At 34.5% G+C, this 17,387-nt stretch overlaps 1 protein-coding gene across 1 annotated transcript in view; it reads left to right on the top strand.

Moving 5' to 3' along the window:
• The window catches only part of ADAMTS19 (ADAM metallopeptidase with thrombospondin type 1 motif 19), a 269,639-nt gene that overhangs the window by 166,922 nt on the left and 85,330 nt on the right, over positions 1 to 17,387 (top strand). Inside the window, exons 11-14 of the mRNA XM_033181355.1 lie at positions 3,514 to 3,615; positions 9,334 to 9,464; positions 10,359 to 10,531; positions 16,023 to 16,150. Of these exons, the coding sequence (XP_033037246.1) occupies positions 3,514 to 3,615; positions 9,334 to 9,464; positions 10,359 to 10,531; positions 16,023 to 16,150 (534 nt within the window). The remainder of the gene's footprint in view (positions 1 to 3,513; positions 3,616 to 9,333; positions 9,465 to 10,358; positions 10,532 to 16,022; positions 16,151 to 17,387) is intronic.

The following is a 17,387-nucleotide window of genomic DNA, read 5'->3' as shown; positions in this document are numbered from 1 at the left end:
TCGTCTTTGGACAGGTGTATTCTTTGTGGGAAGATTTTTAACAGGCTTAACTAGTCTGTGGTTATAGAATTGTTCACCTTTTCTATTTCTTCTTGATTTCACTTTAGAAATTTTAAGTTTCTATTTTTCAATTTCATATAGTTTTCAAGTGTATTGGCATAGATTTAATTATAATGTCTATTTTCTGTTTGAACTGTTATCTGTTATGCCCTCATTTGTTATTCCTAGTAGTATTTATTTTTGCCTTCTCTTTTTGCTTGATTAATTTTCAATTATGTTAGTCTTTATAAAGAACTAGAGTTCAGCTTAATTTTCCCTTTTGAGTCTTTGTTTCCTATTTTAGTACTGTCTCATACACACACACACTCACACAGTTATTCTAATTATAATAAAGCTCTGTTATTAGAAAAGAATGTTTCTAAAATTTTATTTTATATCTGAATTACCTTTGCAATCTGTTATTGAAAATGTATTTCAGACAGTAATGCAGGGAAAAGAAGGTAGTTATATGTCCAAGGATTAATTATTACTTCAATGCATATGCAGTTAAAATTGTCTTATTTTAACATAAATTTCAGAACATCTTAATGGAACTATTTGTTGTAAAAGACAGGCATGGGTACAGGTTAGCTTTGAAGATAAATTTTGTAAGATTTGTACAGGACAATTAACCTTCCATTTCAATACATAGTACATTTATGTAACATTTTAAAAGCCTATTTGAGATAAAAATCCAAGTACATATTACATTCTTTCAATAAACTCTTTTTGTTATAGAAGCATAACAAAGGAATGTTGTATTATTTTTATTCGTTTGCTAGAAAATGCTGGGTTGTGCATCTCTGTTGTGGATTCCTATGCCAAGCATTTTAAGTTATAGATATTTTCTTAACTGATTTATTAAGTGGTTTCAGCAACTAAGTTGAAAAAAATATTTCACTCTTGCCTGTGTAACATATGGACAGTGTTTGGTTCTAATGTAATACCATAATTCCCCATCCTGCCCTTTAGAAAGGGCTTGCTATTGTGTACCTCTAATGTGACATATCTGAGGTATTCCACTTTTCAAGGTTAAAACTATACATACTATTTCTGCAACATTTTATTGCCTTGTGACAGTTTGGTTTGAATTTCTAAATCTCAGTTCCTTTTTAGACTGAGGCTGTAATTTATTTACCATAAGATCCCTAGACCTGCAGAACAGAAAGGGTAAAAGACATCTCTGAGAGAGATTTTATTCTACGTGACCATGCTCATCTTGAAAAGCTGCCAAGTTTGCTTGTGTGCTCTGAGTGTCTCAAGTAGGAATCAATTAGAGTACCTGCCGTTTCAAATAGCAGCAGATAATGGTGGAAAGAACAGAATGTAGACTACCAACAACGTTCAACAGGCAAGCATTATTCCAAAACTACAGTGTAGATTTGCTTTTTCAGTTCAGTATGCATTGGTTAACTAATGAACTTGAATAAAATAACTATTGTTATGAGATAACTAAGTTTTATTAAATGCAAGTAAAGAAAAATTCTTCTTTGAAATTTTCTTCTAAAGAAAATCCAACATTTGACCCCATAATGATCAAACATCCTTGACAGACGGTTCCTAGATGGGTGAAAAATTTTTAGAAACAAAAATGCTCAGGTTAGACATCTGATAATTGAAATATTCTTAAATGTCTCCACAAAAGTACATGAAAAACATTTGACCTCTTTGCCTATTTTCAAGAGTTTAAAATTTTACAAAGGGGCAATATGGTTTATAGGCGTTCTTTACAATAATTTTCTAGATGAATTTTTAGTAAATGCTATGGGCAATTAGAAGCACACTAGTTAAGCTAAACTATATCCTAAATATAATAAGATATATTTGTGTGACATATTTTGAAGCTGGAAAAAAGGTCACAGAAAAGAAAATAAGGTAAATTAAATATATCTCACTCTCTCCATAGACTATTGAATTTTAAAAGCTACAAACAGTTCAGAAATCTAAAGTATAGGAAAATAATATGTTGGGATTTGCAACAAAATAAGTATTAGAGCAATTAAATATTAAATATATTGAAAGAATATATGTTTCAAATAGGCATGTCACAATTTAAATATATTTTTCAAATATATGTAATAGATTTGAGTCATAAGTTAACTTTAATTTTGCTGTAATTTTTAGTCTGTTTTGAACACCAACACTATAATAAGTTTCCCAAAATAAACTATTATGTTATCAATCTGCTGCTGGTCAACTGCTAAATGGTTTCTTTTTCCCTACAAACATAAAGTCCCTAGTCTTTCCTGACTCTTCTGCCTTTTCAACCTTGTTTTTTGCTACTCTCCCTCATGATATCGCTACTCCCCATTGCACCGGTCTGCTCACCTTCTCATAACTATGCCTTTCCCATTTCTACTTGTTCTGTCTTTATTGACCTGTTCTCCTCCACCCTCTTCTCCCAATGTCTGGATAGGTAGTAACACAGTCATCTTCGCTACGGATTTAATACTCAACTCATTTTTTTTTCTTTTTTGAGACAGAGTCTCACCCTGTCACACAGGCTGGAGTGCAGTGGCACTGTCTCAGCTCACTGCAACCTCTGCCTCCTGGATTCAAGCAATTCTCGTTCCTCAGCCTCCTGAGTAGCTGGGATTACAGGTGTGCACCACCACACTCAGCTAATTTTTTAAGTCACTTTTAAATGTCCTTTATGGATTTCATATTTCTGCACAATTGTTAACAATATTTTTGAGTCTAAAAAATGTCAACCACCTTACAGAAATAGAAAGTCTTTATTAATGTGTGTGTTGGCCTCTTCTTATCTGTCTGTGAGCTGACCACAATCATAGCTGTGTCTGAGGTTTTTGACAATTTTTCTATTACATTTCCTCAGAGTTCTCTTTGCCTATTGTTGCCATGTTTCAGCTGCCTTATCCCAGTATTTTTTAATCCCTTTAACATTTCCCTAGAAAACTTTCATTGTGTTCTGAAGATGTCAAAATCCTTCATATTGAGGTAAAAAGTATCGATAACAATTTACTGAAACATACACACTAAGGCTATATTGTGTCAGGGGTCAAGACTGTATAATGAATTAATAAAGTACTAACCATGTCATTTAAGCATAAAAGCAGAGCATAAGTGGGAATAGACTTTAGGGCAGCAGACAATGAATTTATAACACAAAAACAAACACTTATTCTTCCAGCTGGTCCATGTGTCATAGTATAAATGATTATTTCTGTCTTAAGTTTTTCTGTTGTATCTTGTGTAACCATATGTGTTTTATTTAAGGAAGTTTTAAAAGATTTAACTTTAGTAAACAGAGTTTTCTATCATTATGTATCAATCTTCCCATCACTATAAATGAGCCCTATACTATTTCAATTACAGGTTTAATATTTTAAGTACCTAAAGCATATTTTTCTTCAAATAATTTTTGTTGTTTTACCAAAATAGCTTTCCTAACAGTGATTGGCTTCACTTAAAAAAATGTGATACCTTCCCCTTATAGTGTGCCTTTGTTTTCAGCATGTTATTTGCACAGGATTATGGTGCAAGGTAGAAGGTGAGAAAGAATGTAAAACCAAACTAGACCCACCAATGGATGGAACTGACTGTGACCCTGGTAAGGTAAGTCATTTGTGTTGTCTGAATTTAATAAGTATACTAGGTGAAACTTGAGAAACTTGCTTAGCACTGATGGAATTATTTCAGTATATACAAAAATATTAGTATTTCATCAATTTTAACATTTATACTTTATAAAATCCGTGGTTGTTTTGTTAATATCAATGTGGTGGGGTTTTATTTTATTTGTTGTTGATTATGAGAATGTTGAGAGTCATATATATACATTAATATAGCAAAAATGTGAACGTTTTTAACTTTTTAAACAGAAGTAAATTAAGCACAAATTATAGCATAAATGGTAAAATTTCTCATCACCGATGAATCCTTTCAAGTATAAAATCATTGACTTAGGAGAGCAACTGAGTATTTTTTCCTTGTCAATATAATAATCATCCATAAAATATTCCAGTTGACATTTGGAGACTAGTAAATATTTGGCTGTCTGTGTAGTTTAATGTACTTCATAAGACTTTAAAAATTTATTAGTATACATTTCCAGATCAAAATAACTGCTGTTGAAAATTAATTTTCCTTTGAGGAATATGAAGAAGATGGATTTCACATGCATTTAATAATTATGGTTAACATAATCAAAAGATAACAGATCAATAGTTTACATAATTTTCTAGTTTGCATACTGTGATGGGAAAGTAGAATTGTTATCACTGTACTCAATTGCAAGATCAGAAAGCTTGCTTCTGAAGAGCATGAATGTGTATTACATTTGAAAATAAATAGCAACATAAAGAACCTATAGATTGCTTATGGTGAAATACTTGAAGAAAACATGAAATTATGTGGAATTTTATTTTAAAAACATATTGATTTGAAAAATGGACAGAAATGAAGGTATTCAACTTCTAGAACATCATCCAAAGAAAGTACACACACAGACGCACATATATACACACATACATGCACACAAAGATGCTTAGGTAAGGATGCAGTTTGTAATGGGGAGAAATGAGAAACAATAATAATATTCATTAGGAGATGAACGGTCACAATGTAGTTGTTAAAAAATGAGGGAGATACCTATGTTCTAACCTGAAGAGATCTATAAGACATGGCTGTTAGCTGATAGGCATGTCAGAAATATTGATACTTTATAATATGATTTGACACTTAAGGAAAATACAGTTTGTATACACACACACAAGCACACACACACAGAAGTATATATTTTCAAACTCATAAAATTAGCTAGGCGTGGTGGCGCAGGCCTGTAATTCCAGCTACTCAGAAGGCTGAGGTGGAAGGATTGCTTGAGCCCGAAAGGCAGAGGTTGCAGTGAGCCGAGACCGCACCACTGCACTCCAGTTGGGCGACAGAGCCAGACCTTGTTTCAAAGACAGAAAAAAAAAAAAAGAAAAAGAAAATATAAACACAAAACTCTAAAGTGTAACTAGAAATTACCTCTTAGGAGGGAAGTAGAATTGATGGCTGGGAGTATATTAATGAGATGGGTGAATATAACTTTTCTGCAGACATTTCTGGATTGTTTGACATAAGCATGCAGTCACTTATTACTTCTATGATTTCTTTAATTAGAAAAGAAAAATGTACAAATTGTTTACATCCAAACTATTTTTGAAAAAAAAAAAACTAGAAATATTTTATCACTATATATTATCAGTAAGAAACTGATTCCTTAGAGGGAATTTCTGTGAAATATCAGTTAATTGTTTATAGACTGTTCCAAATATTTCCTATAAGCTTAAACAAAGCATCAGAATTTGGGTCTGTTTTGTTTTTTAAATATATACACAAAAGTACAAGAACCTTTGTATATCAAGCAAGCCTCCTGATACTGTGCTGAGTAATTTATTGCTTGAATCATAAAACTTTGCACCATTTTTATCATCCCTGAAACAGCAATCATTTTTATCATCCCTGAAACACAAAGAGATAAGAGATAACCAAACATGCATCCTCAAACGTCACATAACTTGTTCATCTTTAGTTTTTTAGCAATATAAAAATCTCTTTATTTTTATGATCTGGCACCTTCAATATTTTTCTGCTATAATTTTTTCCCTTGTATGTATAAACATGATTTACCTTCTTGAAATCTTCAAAATAAACTTACTTTGGCAGTTAAAACTGTAATTACTAAACAAAAGTAAAACGTTTTGTTTTCCTATAATTGTGTTAATGATACTCTCTTAGAGGTTCTGTAATGCTTTGTATTTTGAAATAACTAATGAACCTCTCAGTTTTCCAGGCCTTGTGGGCTTCTTCAAATACTCATCTCTTCCAGCTCTTGTAGAAGCCATAATGAAAATAGCTTGCAACACTCTGCCATTGTGTGCAGTATTGCTAAAATATTTGAATGCCTGCAATCTCGCACTAAACATTGCTAGTTCAGTACATTGCTATCCAAGAGACAAAGCTTGGGATTTTGTAATTGATAACATTCTAGTGATATTAATCAAATTGTATAAATCTAGTTAATCTAAGAGTATATAATTACATCTGAGAAGGTGCTTATAGAATTCTATACTTCTGAATGATTTTTAACAAAGAGGTTTATATACTCTTTATGGACAGCACATTGTAAATTGAAAACAACTTGTCTTCTTCTCTTTTTATATTTTTTATATAATTTTCATATTTTGCAACTTACAAATATCAATGTGTGGGCATTTACATTTCACAGAGATTAGTGGGCAAAATGATTTATTAAAAAATAATAAATGTATGTATTTTACTTTCAGTACTTGCTAGGAATGAAAAGAGGGGAAAGAGACATTAAATACCAATTTACTAGAACTTTAGACTGTTTGGAAGGATTCTATGTAATATATTTTAGTTATTTATTTTCCCAAATTGAGATTCTTGAAATTGCCATCATAATTTATTATTAGAAACAATGAAGACTGTAATATCCTAACATATCACAGTGTGCATATGTACACAGCTTTTTGCTTCCTCTTCTTATCTTTTCCTTCCTCCTCTTCTCTTTTCCACAATATATGTACAAGATTTGATCAGAGGCTGATCAGACTCCTTTGACATCTTCACAGACCCCTTTCAAATGTGTGTTTTCATGAACTTCCTAGACATGTCCACATAAAAATTTGGGAGTATAGAACTATAATTAGTCTGTTAGGTCACGCACTGTCCTCAGGTGGTCTATGTTACATAATTCCTTAGTACTTTTATAAATCACACTGAATTAGTAGATAAGACAATTTTTTAGTGTTTTCAACAATACATAACTTATTTTTTGAGGCTAAAAAGTACAAATGTTGTATGAAACAAATCATGCTGCTCTGCGTAATAACCCTAATGATATTTATGGAAAGCATCATTAGGATTATTTTACATATATAACATACTGTATAATAAACAAAACATTTAACACTTTCCTCATTGTTGAAGCACAGAACCATATAGAAGACACAAAAGCAGGCCGGGCGCGGTGGCTCAAGCCTGTAATCCCAGCACTTTGGGAGGCCAAGACGGGCGGATCACGAGGTCAGGAGATCGAGACCATCCTGGCTAATACGGTGAAACCCCGTCTCTACTGAAAAATACAAAACACTAGCTGGGGGAGGTGGCGGGCGTCTGTAGTCCCAGCTACTCGGGAGGCTGAGGCAGGAGAATGGCGTAAGCCCGGGAGGCGGAGCTTGCAGTGAGCTGAGATCCGGCCACTGCACTCCAGCCTGGGTGGCAGAGCAAGACTCCGTCTCAAAAAAAAAAAAAAAAGAAGACACAAAAGCAGATATCCTCTAGTTTCATCCAGACATCTGGTTATCTGCAAGGTGACAAACTTTAAATATTATGCTATACTTTCTTCGAATTTCACTGATCTGTGTATGCAAGTTGCTTTGCATATCTGTGTCCATTTCTCTTCATCTGCCAGATGTGTTACAGTTTAAATGATGTACAAATCTAGGTCCCAGTCCTTTCCAGAATATTTTAGTCTGCTGTGAACTGTAGCCCAGTCTTTCAATGCCAGCTTGCTGCTAAATGGCCAAGGAGGTATGATATGCACTCTGGGAAACATAAACACCCTTAAAGTAGGCTAAAACAATAGGACCAATTGAAGTTGGACGACTTTCACATTGGATTTTTTTTTTCCATGAATGGCATAACATTTTTAAGTCCTTAAAACAAGTAAGTAATGTAGAAGTTTTCACACGGTTTGTTTCTCGTTTTCCAATTTGTAAACTGCATCTTTGTACAAAACCCAAATTTATTTAATGAGAGTCTTAGCATATTGATATTCTCTGAGTTGTTGATGTTTATTTTGTTTTTCAAGTTTAGATTAAAATCTTTTTGAATCTAAAAGAGGTTGACTTTAAATGTTGACATTAGAGAAAATCTACGGGGACTAATCATTGTATTGCCTATAAAAGTAAAGTATTAATGGAGCCCACACAAAACTATATAGTGTAGTCTTCTTAATTCTCTTTTCCAAAAATAGCAATAAAATATTATCACAGTAAATTATAAAAACAGATGAATAAATATCAGAATGAACAGAATTTTGCTTAGAATTCTGAAAGTATTAACATAATGATACTTATAACTCTATTATTATTATAGTTAGCCCTTATTAAATCCTTGGTAAGGGCTATACATTGTGTTTAATGCTTCATTCAACTCCTAAATAAACTGATAGGTAAATATGATTATCATTCACATTTTAGAAATGAGCAAGCTGAGAATCAGAGCATTTCTGTAATTTCCTCAAAATCCTTTGTAAATTGTGTTGCCATTAAGTGTAGAAGTTCCTTTAGGGCTAGGAGGATCAACTTACTCAACCGCATCATTATACAATCACTAATCTAAATGCTTGTAATCATACTTATTATTCTCAATATGATTTTGTTACTTTTACCATGTTTGCTATGACCATCATCTATTTGATTTTCAGGAATGAGGAGAAATTTTAATAACCTGTTCCCCAAATTCTAGGAACCATTCCTGGGTGACCATCAGCAATCTCTCTCACTGCTTTTGTTTTCAGTGAATGAAAAAATAAAATAAAAATAAAAAAGAGAATGACTACACTCCTTTCTCTTATTCTAGTTATCTTTACCAGTTAATAGATACCAAGTAAAGTACAGAATAATTGGCATGAAATGACAGAATTTCAGCATCTAATTGCCCACATCTTTCAAACCAACTTGCTATAATGTTAATGGCTGAACTTGATGGGAATTCTTTCAGGGAAAAAAAAAAAACAAGCATAAAGGAAAGTGCTAAAATCAAACAGTATTTTTTAAAAATTGCAAAGTTAAAAAAGTACCGAGTCACTGACATTTCATATGAAAATTACTAAATTTGCTAAAAATGTCTGCTTTGACATAGGACATTTATTTCTTGTTTCCATTCTTATTACTCTGAGTTTTTTGTCCCTTTTAAATTATTATCTGTTTCTTAAATGTGTTGAATTTTCTTTCCTGGTTGTGCAACCTCAGATTCCCTACCCACTACCGTATCTCCATAACAAGAACTGAATTCTTAGGACTATAATAACAAATATTTGTGCACTGCTTTCCCGACAAGACTGTATCTGTGAGAATTGGGCAATTATATTACTATGACAAAAAAACAAGTGCCAACTTACTTTTGATCTTTCCTAATTCCCTGTGTTTGTGGCTCTAGTAGACCTGATTTAATTGCAATTCCAGTGACATTATAGGCCAGAGAATGATTTTCAGTTGTGCCCTGATTTGTTCACCTAAGACATAACTTTTGGAATAGTGGTGTAAGGCTGGAGAATGTACCAGCAGGACCTCAGCACCTGAACATCTGGCCGGAGAGTGGAGCCTGTGGAGTCCTTGTAGCCGAACCTGCAGTGCTGGGATCAGCAGTCGAGAGCGCAAATGTCCTGGGTAAACTCAAAGTTCCTGGTTGGGGGAGGGCATTTCTTCAGGTTTGGAATGCAAAGGTTTTACTGACAAAGCATGTTGTAAAGCAAAAGAAGCCCCTCAAACTCTACTCACGTTGGAAAACAGAAAAGTCCTTCAAATTATTTATTTTAAATAAAAACTGCCTTTAAGACGAAAATAAAGACCAACCCTTCTAAGAATAAATAATGAAAGCTACAAAACATTATTTCTTGAATAAATCTATAAAATATTTCAATAAACAGGGAGATGTATATTAGAAAAATTATGTGAACATTTACAGGAACTGGGAGAAGAGCAGAAGGATGATAAGAAAGAGAATGAGAACAAAATTAATGACAGCAAGAGCTAAGACTAATGAAAAACAGAAACATGCTAAGCACAGGTACAGACAGGAATTATTACGGGATCAGCTTGTTAAACCCCATTATTCCTAGAGGAATTCTAGGAAAGTGTGAGAAAGTCATTCCAGCTTGTGAGCTTTAAACTATTGGTGTAGAGGTCACATGCAGTTTTGAAGAATTTATATGAATTTATTTAAAAACATCTCCTTAATAATTCTAAGAATCAGATTTCTTAATGGGCATTTGAAGGCTATTTTCCCCTCAGTCTCTGCCCTTTACTCCAATTTATCATTTTCATGGCAAGTGGGCTTTTATTCCTCATGTATTGTGGAAGGTATATTGATCAAGGATTAGAAAATGTATATAGTCAAAGAAATAAATATATCTTGCTACTACTAACATTTAATGTGTCCAAGTTTTCAAAAGTGAATATAATATAAAGGGTTATATATTATTAATATAATGGCTTTTAATTTAAAAACTGGGTAGTTAACATAAAAAAAGTAAAACTGATTATTTGTGCTTTCTTTTCTAGCCTAGGTTCTGAAGCAAGGGATTGTAATGGTCCCAGAAAACAATACAGAATATGTGAGAATCCACCTTGTCCTGCAGGTTTGCCTGGATTCAGAGACTGGCAATGTCAGGCGTATAGTGTTAGAACTTCCTCCCCAAAGCATGTACTTCAGTGGCAAGCTGTCCTGGATGAAGGTATGACCAACCAGATCACCACCATCTTTGTTAACTAGATTTCTAGGTTTGCCAAGTGTTTTTACAATAGTCAGATTATTTTACGTATTATCTTCAAAATATTTCTGAACTTTTTTTCTACCTGTACTGACATACAATAACCACAAGCACTGACAAAAATATATTTTAAAAATATGAGGTGCTGTTACCCCATACCTATTAGAACAATGAAAATAAAAAGCAGTGACAGCACTAACTGCTGGTGAGGATGAGGAGAAACTGGATTTCTCAGGCATTGCTTGATGGGATTGTAAAATCGTGCAGCCACTTTGGAAAATATAGTTTGACAGTTTTGTGAATAACTAAATGTACACTAACAATATAGAAATCATACTTCTGAGTGATGGAATACTCCTCAGCACTAAAGAGGAGCAAACTATTAATACATGCAACATCCTGATAGATCTCAGAGCATTATGCTGAGTGAAAAATGCCAACCTCAAAAGGTCCCATGCTATATGATTTCATGTGATAATATTCTTGAAATGATAAAATTACAGAGATGGAAAACAAATTCGTACAAATTAGTGGTTGCCAGGGATTAGGGATGGTAGTGGGGAGAGGGATGGGTATTACTATAAAGAGGTAGCATGAGGAAGATCTTTGTGCTGATGAATAGTTTCAGACCTTGATTGCTGCAGTGGTTGCACAAATCTACAAATGTGATAAAATGGCATAGAACTATACACACACAGGTACCAATGCCAGTTTCCTGGGTTTGCTGTTGTCCTATAGTTACTAAGGTATAACCATGGAGGGGAAACTGAGTGAAAGGTATGTGGGAACTCTCTGTACTATTTTTGCAAGTTACTCAAATAATTATTTCAAAATAAGAATTTTAAGAAAATTGTATGCTGCCTTATTAGTTAAGAATGATATATGCCAAGCTAGGTGACTCACATCTATAATCTCACCATTTTGGGAGGCCAAGGCAAGCAGATTGCTTGAGGTCAAGAGTTTGTAACTAGCCTGGGCAATATGCCAAAGCCCTGTCTCTACCAAAAATACAGAAAGAAAAAATTGGCTAGGTGTTGTGGCATGTGTCTATAGTCCCAGCTACTCAGGAGGCTGAGGCAAACCTCGAGGCAGAGGTTATAGTGAGCCAAAATGGTGCCACTTTACTCTAGCCTGGGTAAAGTGGCACCTGTCTCAAAAAATAAAAAAATGATAATGCTTGCCCGTGGTGAGTGGCCTGTGGGTGTGGGCTGAGTTGCAGTTACCCAAAGTGGTGACAGATTATCTGATTTCATTGTTTATGATGCCACTAGTCTCTCTTTTCTCCCCTTAGTCAATTTGAACTTTGCTTTCCATCATTCCAATTACATTCTTCTCAATAACCTAAACTCCACTGGCTGTCCATTTCAGTGCCCCCACTGATGAAACCCTTTTCTCAGAATAGCACTTACATAGTAAGCAGTAATGGAAACAGCCAAATGATGGGGCAGATTATTCCACTACTAGCGGTGGTGGGGGGAAATATAGCAGCCATCAGATTGATTACCTCATTATTTTCTGCTATCAAAACATGTTAGCCTAACTTAGGATACCTCATCTGCTTTCTGCTATATGGCAGAATTTTAATTCCTTCTTTCCAAGTTCCAGTCCCTCCAGTTGTGGCCTTGATACCATCCCCATCTTCCCTTTTCAGCTATCTTATTGATTACCCCTACTTTCTCTCATATAGTTAATTTTCTCTGTTTTGGATCATTCACATTTAATTTTTTAACATATTTAAGACTCTCCCACTAAAACATAAAAACTTCCCCTCAAGATCATAGCCATCTTGAGCTGGTGCACCTACACGTTTCTCTCCTCACAGACACCCTTCTCAAAAGACCTGCCTGTATCCCAGCCCTTTGTTTTCTTCCCTTCAGTCTGGATTCCACCAACACAAGTCTTTCTAATGTCATCCAGAGTCTCATGGAAACGAAACGTAATAAATAGTTTCCTGCCTCATCTCCATCATTCTCTTTTTTAGACTCCTATATGGCCAGACTGACTTCCATTCCACCGCTTAGATACATCTGCTCTCTTATTTTTGGGCCTTTACACCAGCTGGGTTTTGGCATAATAAGCTTTCCTTCTCAAGCTTTGACATCGTTCTTTATTTATTTACCTTGACTCTTAAATACATTAAGGTGGCTGCTCACCCCCGTGGTTCTTGGAACACTCGTGTGCCTTGCTTGGTTTCCGTGTTGTAACACTGACCTGGCTTTCCTGCTACATCTCTGGTGTGTTCTCCTTCTGCCTACTTCAAACACTATTCTGTTTTCACTCTGCATTGTCTTTTTAGGTGATCTTATCTGTTCCCATTACTTCAAATATGCAAATAATACATGAGTTTACATCTTCAACTAGATTTTCCATTTGAGCTCCAAACTTGTATGTACAACTCCCCTCGTTGATACATCTAATTGGATATTTGCAGGTTTAAGACCAAACTCATGATCATAACCCTTCCTATTCATGTCCATTTGATCCTCTTTAGTGTGTCCCATCTCATTGAAGGTAACACTTGCTTTTCAGTTGCACAAACTTGATCACCTGGTTTATAAGGATATTTCTATGGCCTACCCCCTTTAACTTCTCCTGCCTCATCTCCATCATTCTCTTTTTTAGACTCCTATATGGCCAGACTGACTTCCATTCCACCGCTTAGATACATCTGCTCTCTTATTTTTGGGCCTTTACACCAGCTGGGTTTTGGCATAATAAGCTTTCCTTCTCAAGCTTTGACATCGTTCTTTATTTATTTACCTCGAACGCTTCTGCTGATTTTTAGGACTCAGTGTATGTCAATTCCTCTAGGAAGAAAGAATCCCTCTGATCCTCCAAATTATGTGGCCTTCCAAGTACCACACACACAACCTGTAATAGCACATTTTATTGTGTCTGCATTCCCTCTAATGTCTGTCCCTAGTGTATCATCTATTGTATATTAAGTGTCCAATGAATATTTGTTAAATAAATTTGAATACATAGCCAGTAACTTTTTATTGTAAAAATACAATCAATATGACTGTTCACATCATGCAAATTTTCTGATTATTTGAGTCTTAATCCTGTTTCTACTTCCAACTGGCTGTGACAGTTAATAATGTCAAGTTTATTTGAAACCCACTTAATTATGTGTGAAATAAGATATAGAAAATAGGTGTTCTCCAAATTAAAAGAAAATCAGAGTTGGATGTGCATCAATTTAAAACACTAAAGCTGTTAGAAATCACAATTAAAGGGACTTCTGACTCTTATAAAGTTATTTATATCATCAAATAATCCACAATAGCTATTTGTGTATTCAGCAGGATACCATTTGTGATGATTTTGCAACACGTATCAATCAAACTCATCAGTCTGTATTTCAGATAAAATATACAACAGTCACTAGCCTACATGTATTATAGCACTATGGAAGAAATGGAAATATACAGTTCTTTAAAAAATATCGTCTTAATAACATGTGACACCTTAAAATACAAGTGGCTATATCTGTTATATAATACATGAATCCCTGCCTAGGAGAATTAAATGTGGGGTAGCAATGCAGCAGTGAACATTTATTTTTAGAGAAAAGACATGCGTGGCTTCAACATTTAGGTATTTCACATACTTTGTGTGTGCCAAAATTTGGCTGAAATCCACGTCTAATGCATATCTTGGAAACAGTTGGTCTCTTAAATCAAGACAGAGCCTGCCTGCCAAGTATGGCATGTTACATGGATCACTACAATGTCACAGCCTTGAGGGCATACTCCAAAAATGAAGAGTGGTATCAAATGTTTATGTCATCTGTACAGCTGAACTCAGCAGAGTGTATTTGTAATACATTATAAAAGGAGAAATACAAAGATTTTTATCTGAATTTTTGCTTGAAATATGAATGGAATTTTCTAGGAGACTAACTCCTTTCAATATTATTTATTCATATATCTGGTTTGCTCTTCTCTTCAATGAAAACTACAGAAAGAGCATTATATATACCACTTTTAAAGTGTTACAATTATAGCAGCTGTTTTTAAGTTCAAAGATATGACATAGTAAGCAGTCATTGAATAAACATAACCTACTTTGAGGTGTGAGAGCACACTGAAATACTTTATTGCAGCTTATAATGGCATCTTAAAGGAAAATTTCAAAACCATGCACATTAAAGGCCATGTTCCAACTCCCCAAAATTGTTGAGAGCAGTATTCAGAAGCCACATGTGAAAACTGTTTGAAATGTTCACTTCTGAAGGCTCATTTAACTGTCTGTCTTCTCTTTGCAAAGTGATACCCTGTTCCTTGCCTCTGGCTGTTATTTGGTATTTATAGAATCCCATCAGCATACGTGGAACTTTACTGAAGACATAAGGGAAGATCAGTGTCAGAGACTGTAAACTTTTTTCCATTCTATTTATATAAGCTTAATAAACAGTAAAGGACCTGACTGGTGTCAAGCCAATAGAGTAGTAAGTAGCATGGAAGTTGCTCTGAGGTTTCAGATTTGGATAATAGTATTTCTGGTGTTACCAAATACTACAGCTCTTCCGTAGGAGGCTTAGAAATGGACACAACACTTTAAAAATATCGTGACGCTTTCTGAGCCTAAAAGGCAAGTGTTTTAACTCCAAACATCCTATCTCATTGCTGAATGAGGCACAACGAAGACAGCTGTTTGGGAATTATTTACCTGGGGTCATGGTTCTCAACCTAGATATTGTATACAACGACATGGTTTCTGCATAAGTGGTGAAGGGGACAGAGTTCTCCCAAGCACATCAGCAGTTGCACATAACTACGGATGCTCTCATGGGATGGTATTGCATTTCAGAACAATATTTCTGTTGCATTGTAGTAACAATCCTAGTAACAGAAATGTTTTTTACAAATGCAATTGTTACTACAATCCCAGTAATAGAAAATTTCATGAGAATTCTCATCTTAGAGGCTCTTGTTTCTCCCTGTAGACATTTTTTCAATTAGAAAATGTCAACTATGTAGAAATAAAAATTAGTGCACTGAAATTTAGAAGTAAGACATCAAGAAATAATTCAAGCATGAAGTAAATCTTAACCAGGACTTAAAGATAGGTACAATCCTGGTGCCTACTAAAGTTGAAGAGGATATCATTTCAAAAAAATATGATCATAAAATTGGGATGTGCCAATTATTATTCAGGGAGGAGATCTAGATTGTGTGTGCTAGATATACTGAGCCATAAAATAACAAATGATATGTTTTAAGGTAATTTGAAGCCAGATTTCTTAGAAGATTAATATTCACTGAACGTCTCCAGGCACCTAATGTATTACACATAGAAATCTTCTAATGTTATCTACTCTAATATTATATTACTTAATTAGCATTGAATTATATTTTTTACTCAATAACCATTCTGAAAAATGAAGCTTAAGATAAAAATATGTATGCAGTAACTTTTTCTCATTTCTTTTTATCCATTCTGTATGTAGAAAAACCATGTGCCTTGTTTTGCTCTCCCGTTGGAAAAGAACAGCCTATTCTTCTATCAGAAAAAGTGATGGATGGAACTTCTTGTGGGTATCATGGATTAGATATCTGTGCAAATGGCAGGTGCCAGGTAAGACATTCCAAAAAGAAGAATTTATATGTTGAAGGAAAATTGTGGGACCATTGAGCAACTTCACAGTATGGTTGAAAGCTTTGGACTAAGATTCAAAAGATACTGCTATAGTCCTGCCTTGACTGTGACCTTGAGCAAGTCTGATATACTTTGAAACCTCATTTTTTCATGTGTGTAATGATGGGTTTGACTTGGTACTCCGTAAAATCTATTACTAACTGAAAGAATCTGAGATTTTGATTGTGTAATATACATATTACAGGTTTAAACTTGGAGCACTTTGGACATTTTATATCAAAATATTTCAGACCAAAAATTCAAGCACTCTAGTTCTCCTTGCCTTGTGTCTAAGACTGAGCCATGAGGCAAAAATCAATAAAATTGACCTTATAACTCATATTCAAGTATCCTCAATATACTTGAATCAGATGATTTTTAAATGCATATTCAACTTTCTTATAATAAACATTTTATTTGCTTTTCTCTTTCTTTTAAAAAAATTCCATTCACATGCATGTGTGTGTTTTTCATCTATGTTTAGAAAAAATAGAATTCCTGTTAAAGTGATTATGAAGAGCATAGTGGAGAGATCAAAGTGTAGAAGTGAGCAGTTGCTAGTCATGGTTCTCCCACTGTCTCAAGTTGACATTCCCTGGAAGATCAATATGCGCAAAGTTTAATGCCAAGTGTTTTCATGATCATCATCTATGTGGAGTTAAGGAAGAGGCAGGTTTGGGCACAGCGTGAAATCAGGCTCTGGTGCAGTCACAAGACCTTAGCTGACCCCGTGCGAAGCACTTAAACTGCCATGGGGCTTGAGGGTTGTTACCATTTTGGGTGAGAAAATCAGGCCATTTACTCTCAGCATCTACTATTGTTTGGATACAAGCTCCCCCAGGAAGTGGCTACAACCTTGGGGAAAGCAGGTTTCCTTAGTCTAGATAGTTTCTGACAAACTTTCCAGAAGCAGGAGAAAAATAAATCCTTTAGCAATGAAAGAGGTTGCTAAATGGAGTGGCACTGAGTCTGTGACAGCCTTTAGGAAACTGTTACTGGGCAAATCACTTAAAATATATTTGCATGCATTAATTAATCTGTAAAATAAAGTTGGTAGACATTGGTCATTGACTTTGTGCTATATACCCTCCTTTGAGAATTTAATGAATTTTTTTTCCTCAGAAAAATGTACAACTGAACACACACAAACACATATACATGCACACAAATGCCAAAA

This window comes from Trachypithecus francoisi, unplaced genomic scaffold, assembly GCF_009764315.1.
Source record: "Trachypithecus francoisi isolate TF-2019V2 unplaced genomic scaffold, Tfra_2.0 Lachesis_group2, whole genome shotgun sequence".
Lineage (NCBI taxonomy): Eukaryota > Metazoa > Chordata > Mammalia > Primates > Cercopithecidae > Trachypithecus > Trachypithecus francoisi.
This window is presented reverse-complemented; position numbering and strand designations above follow the sequence as displayed.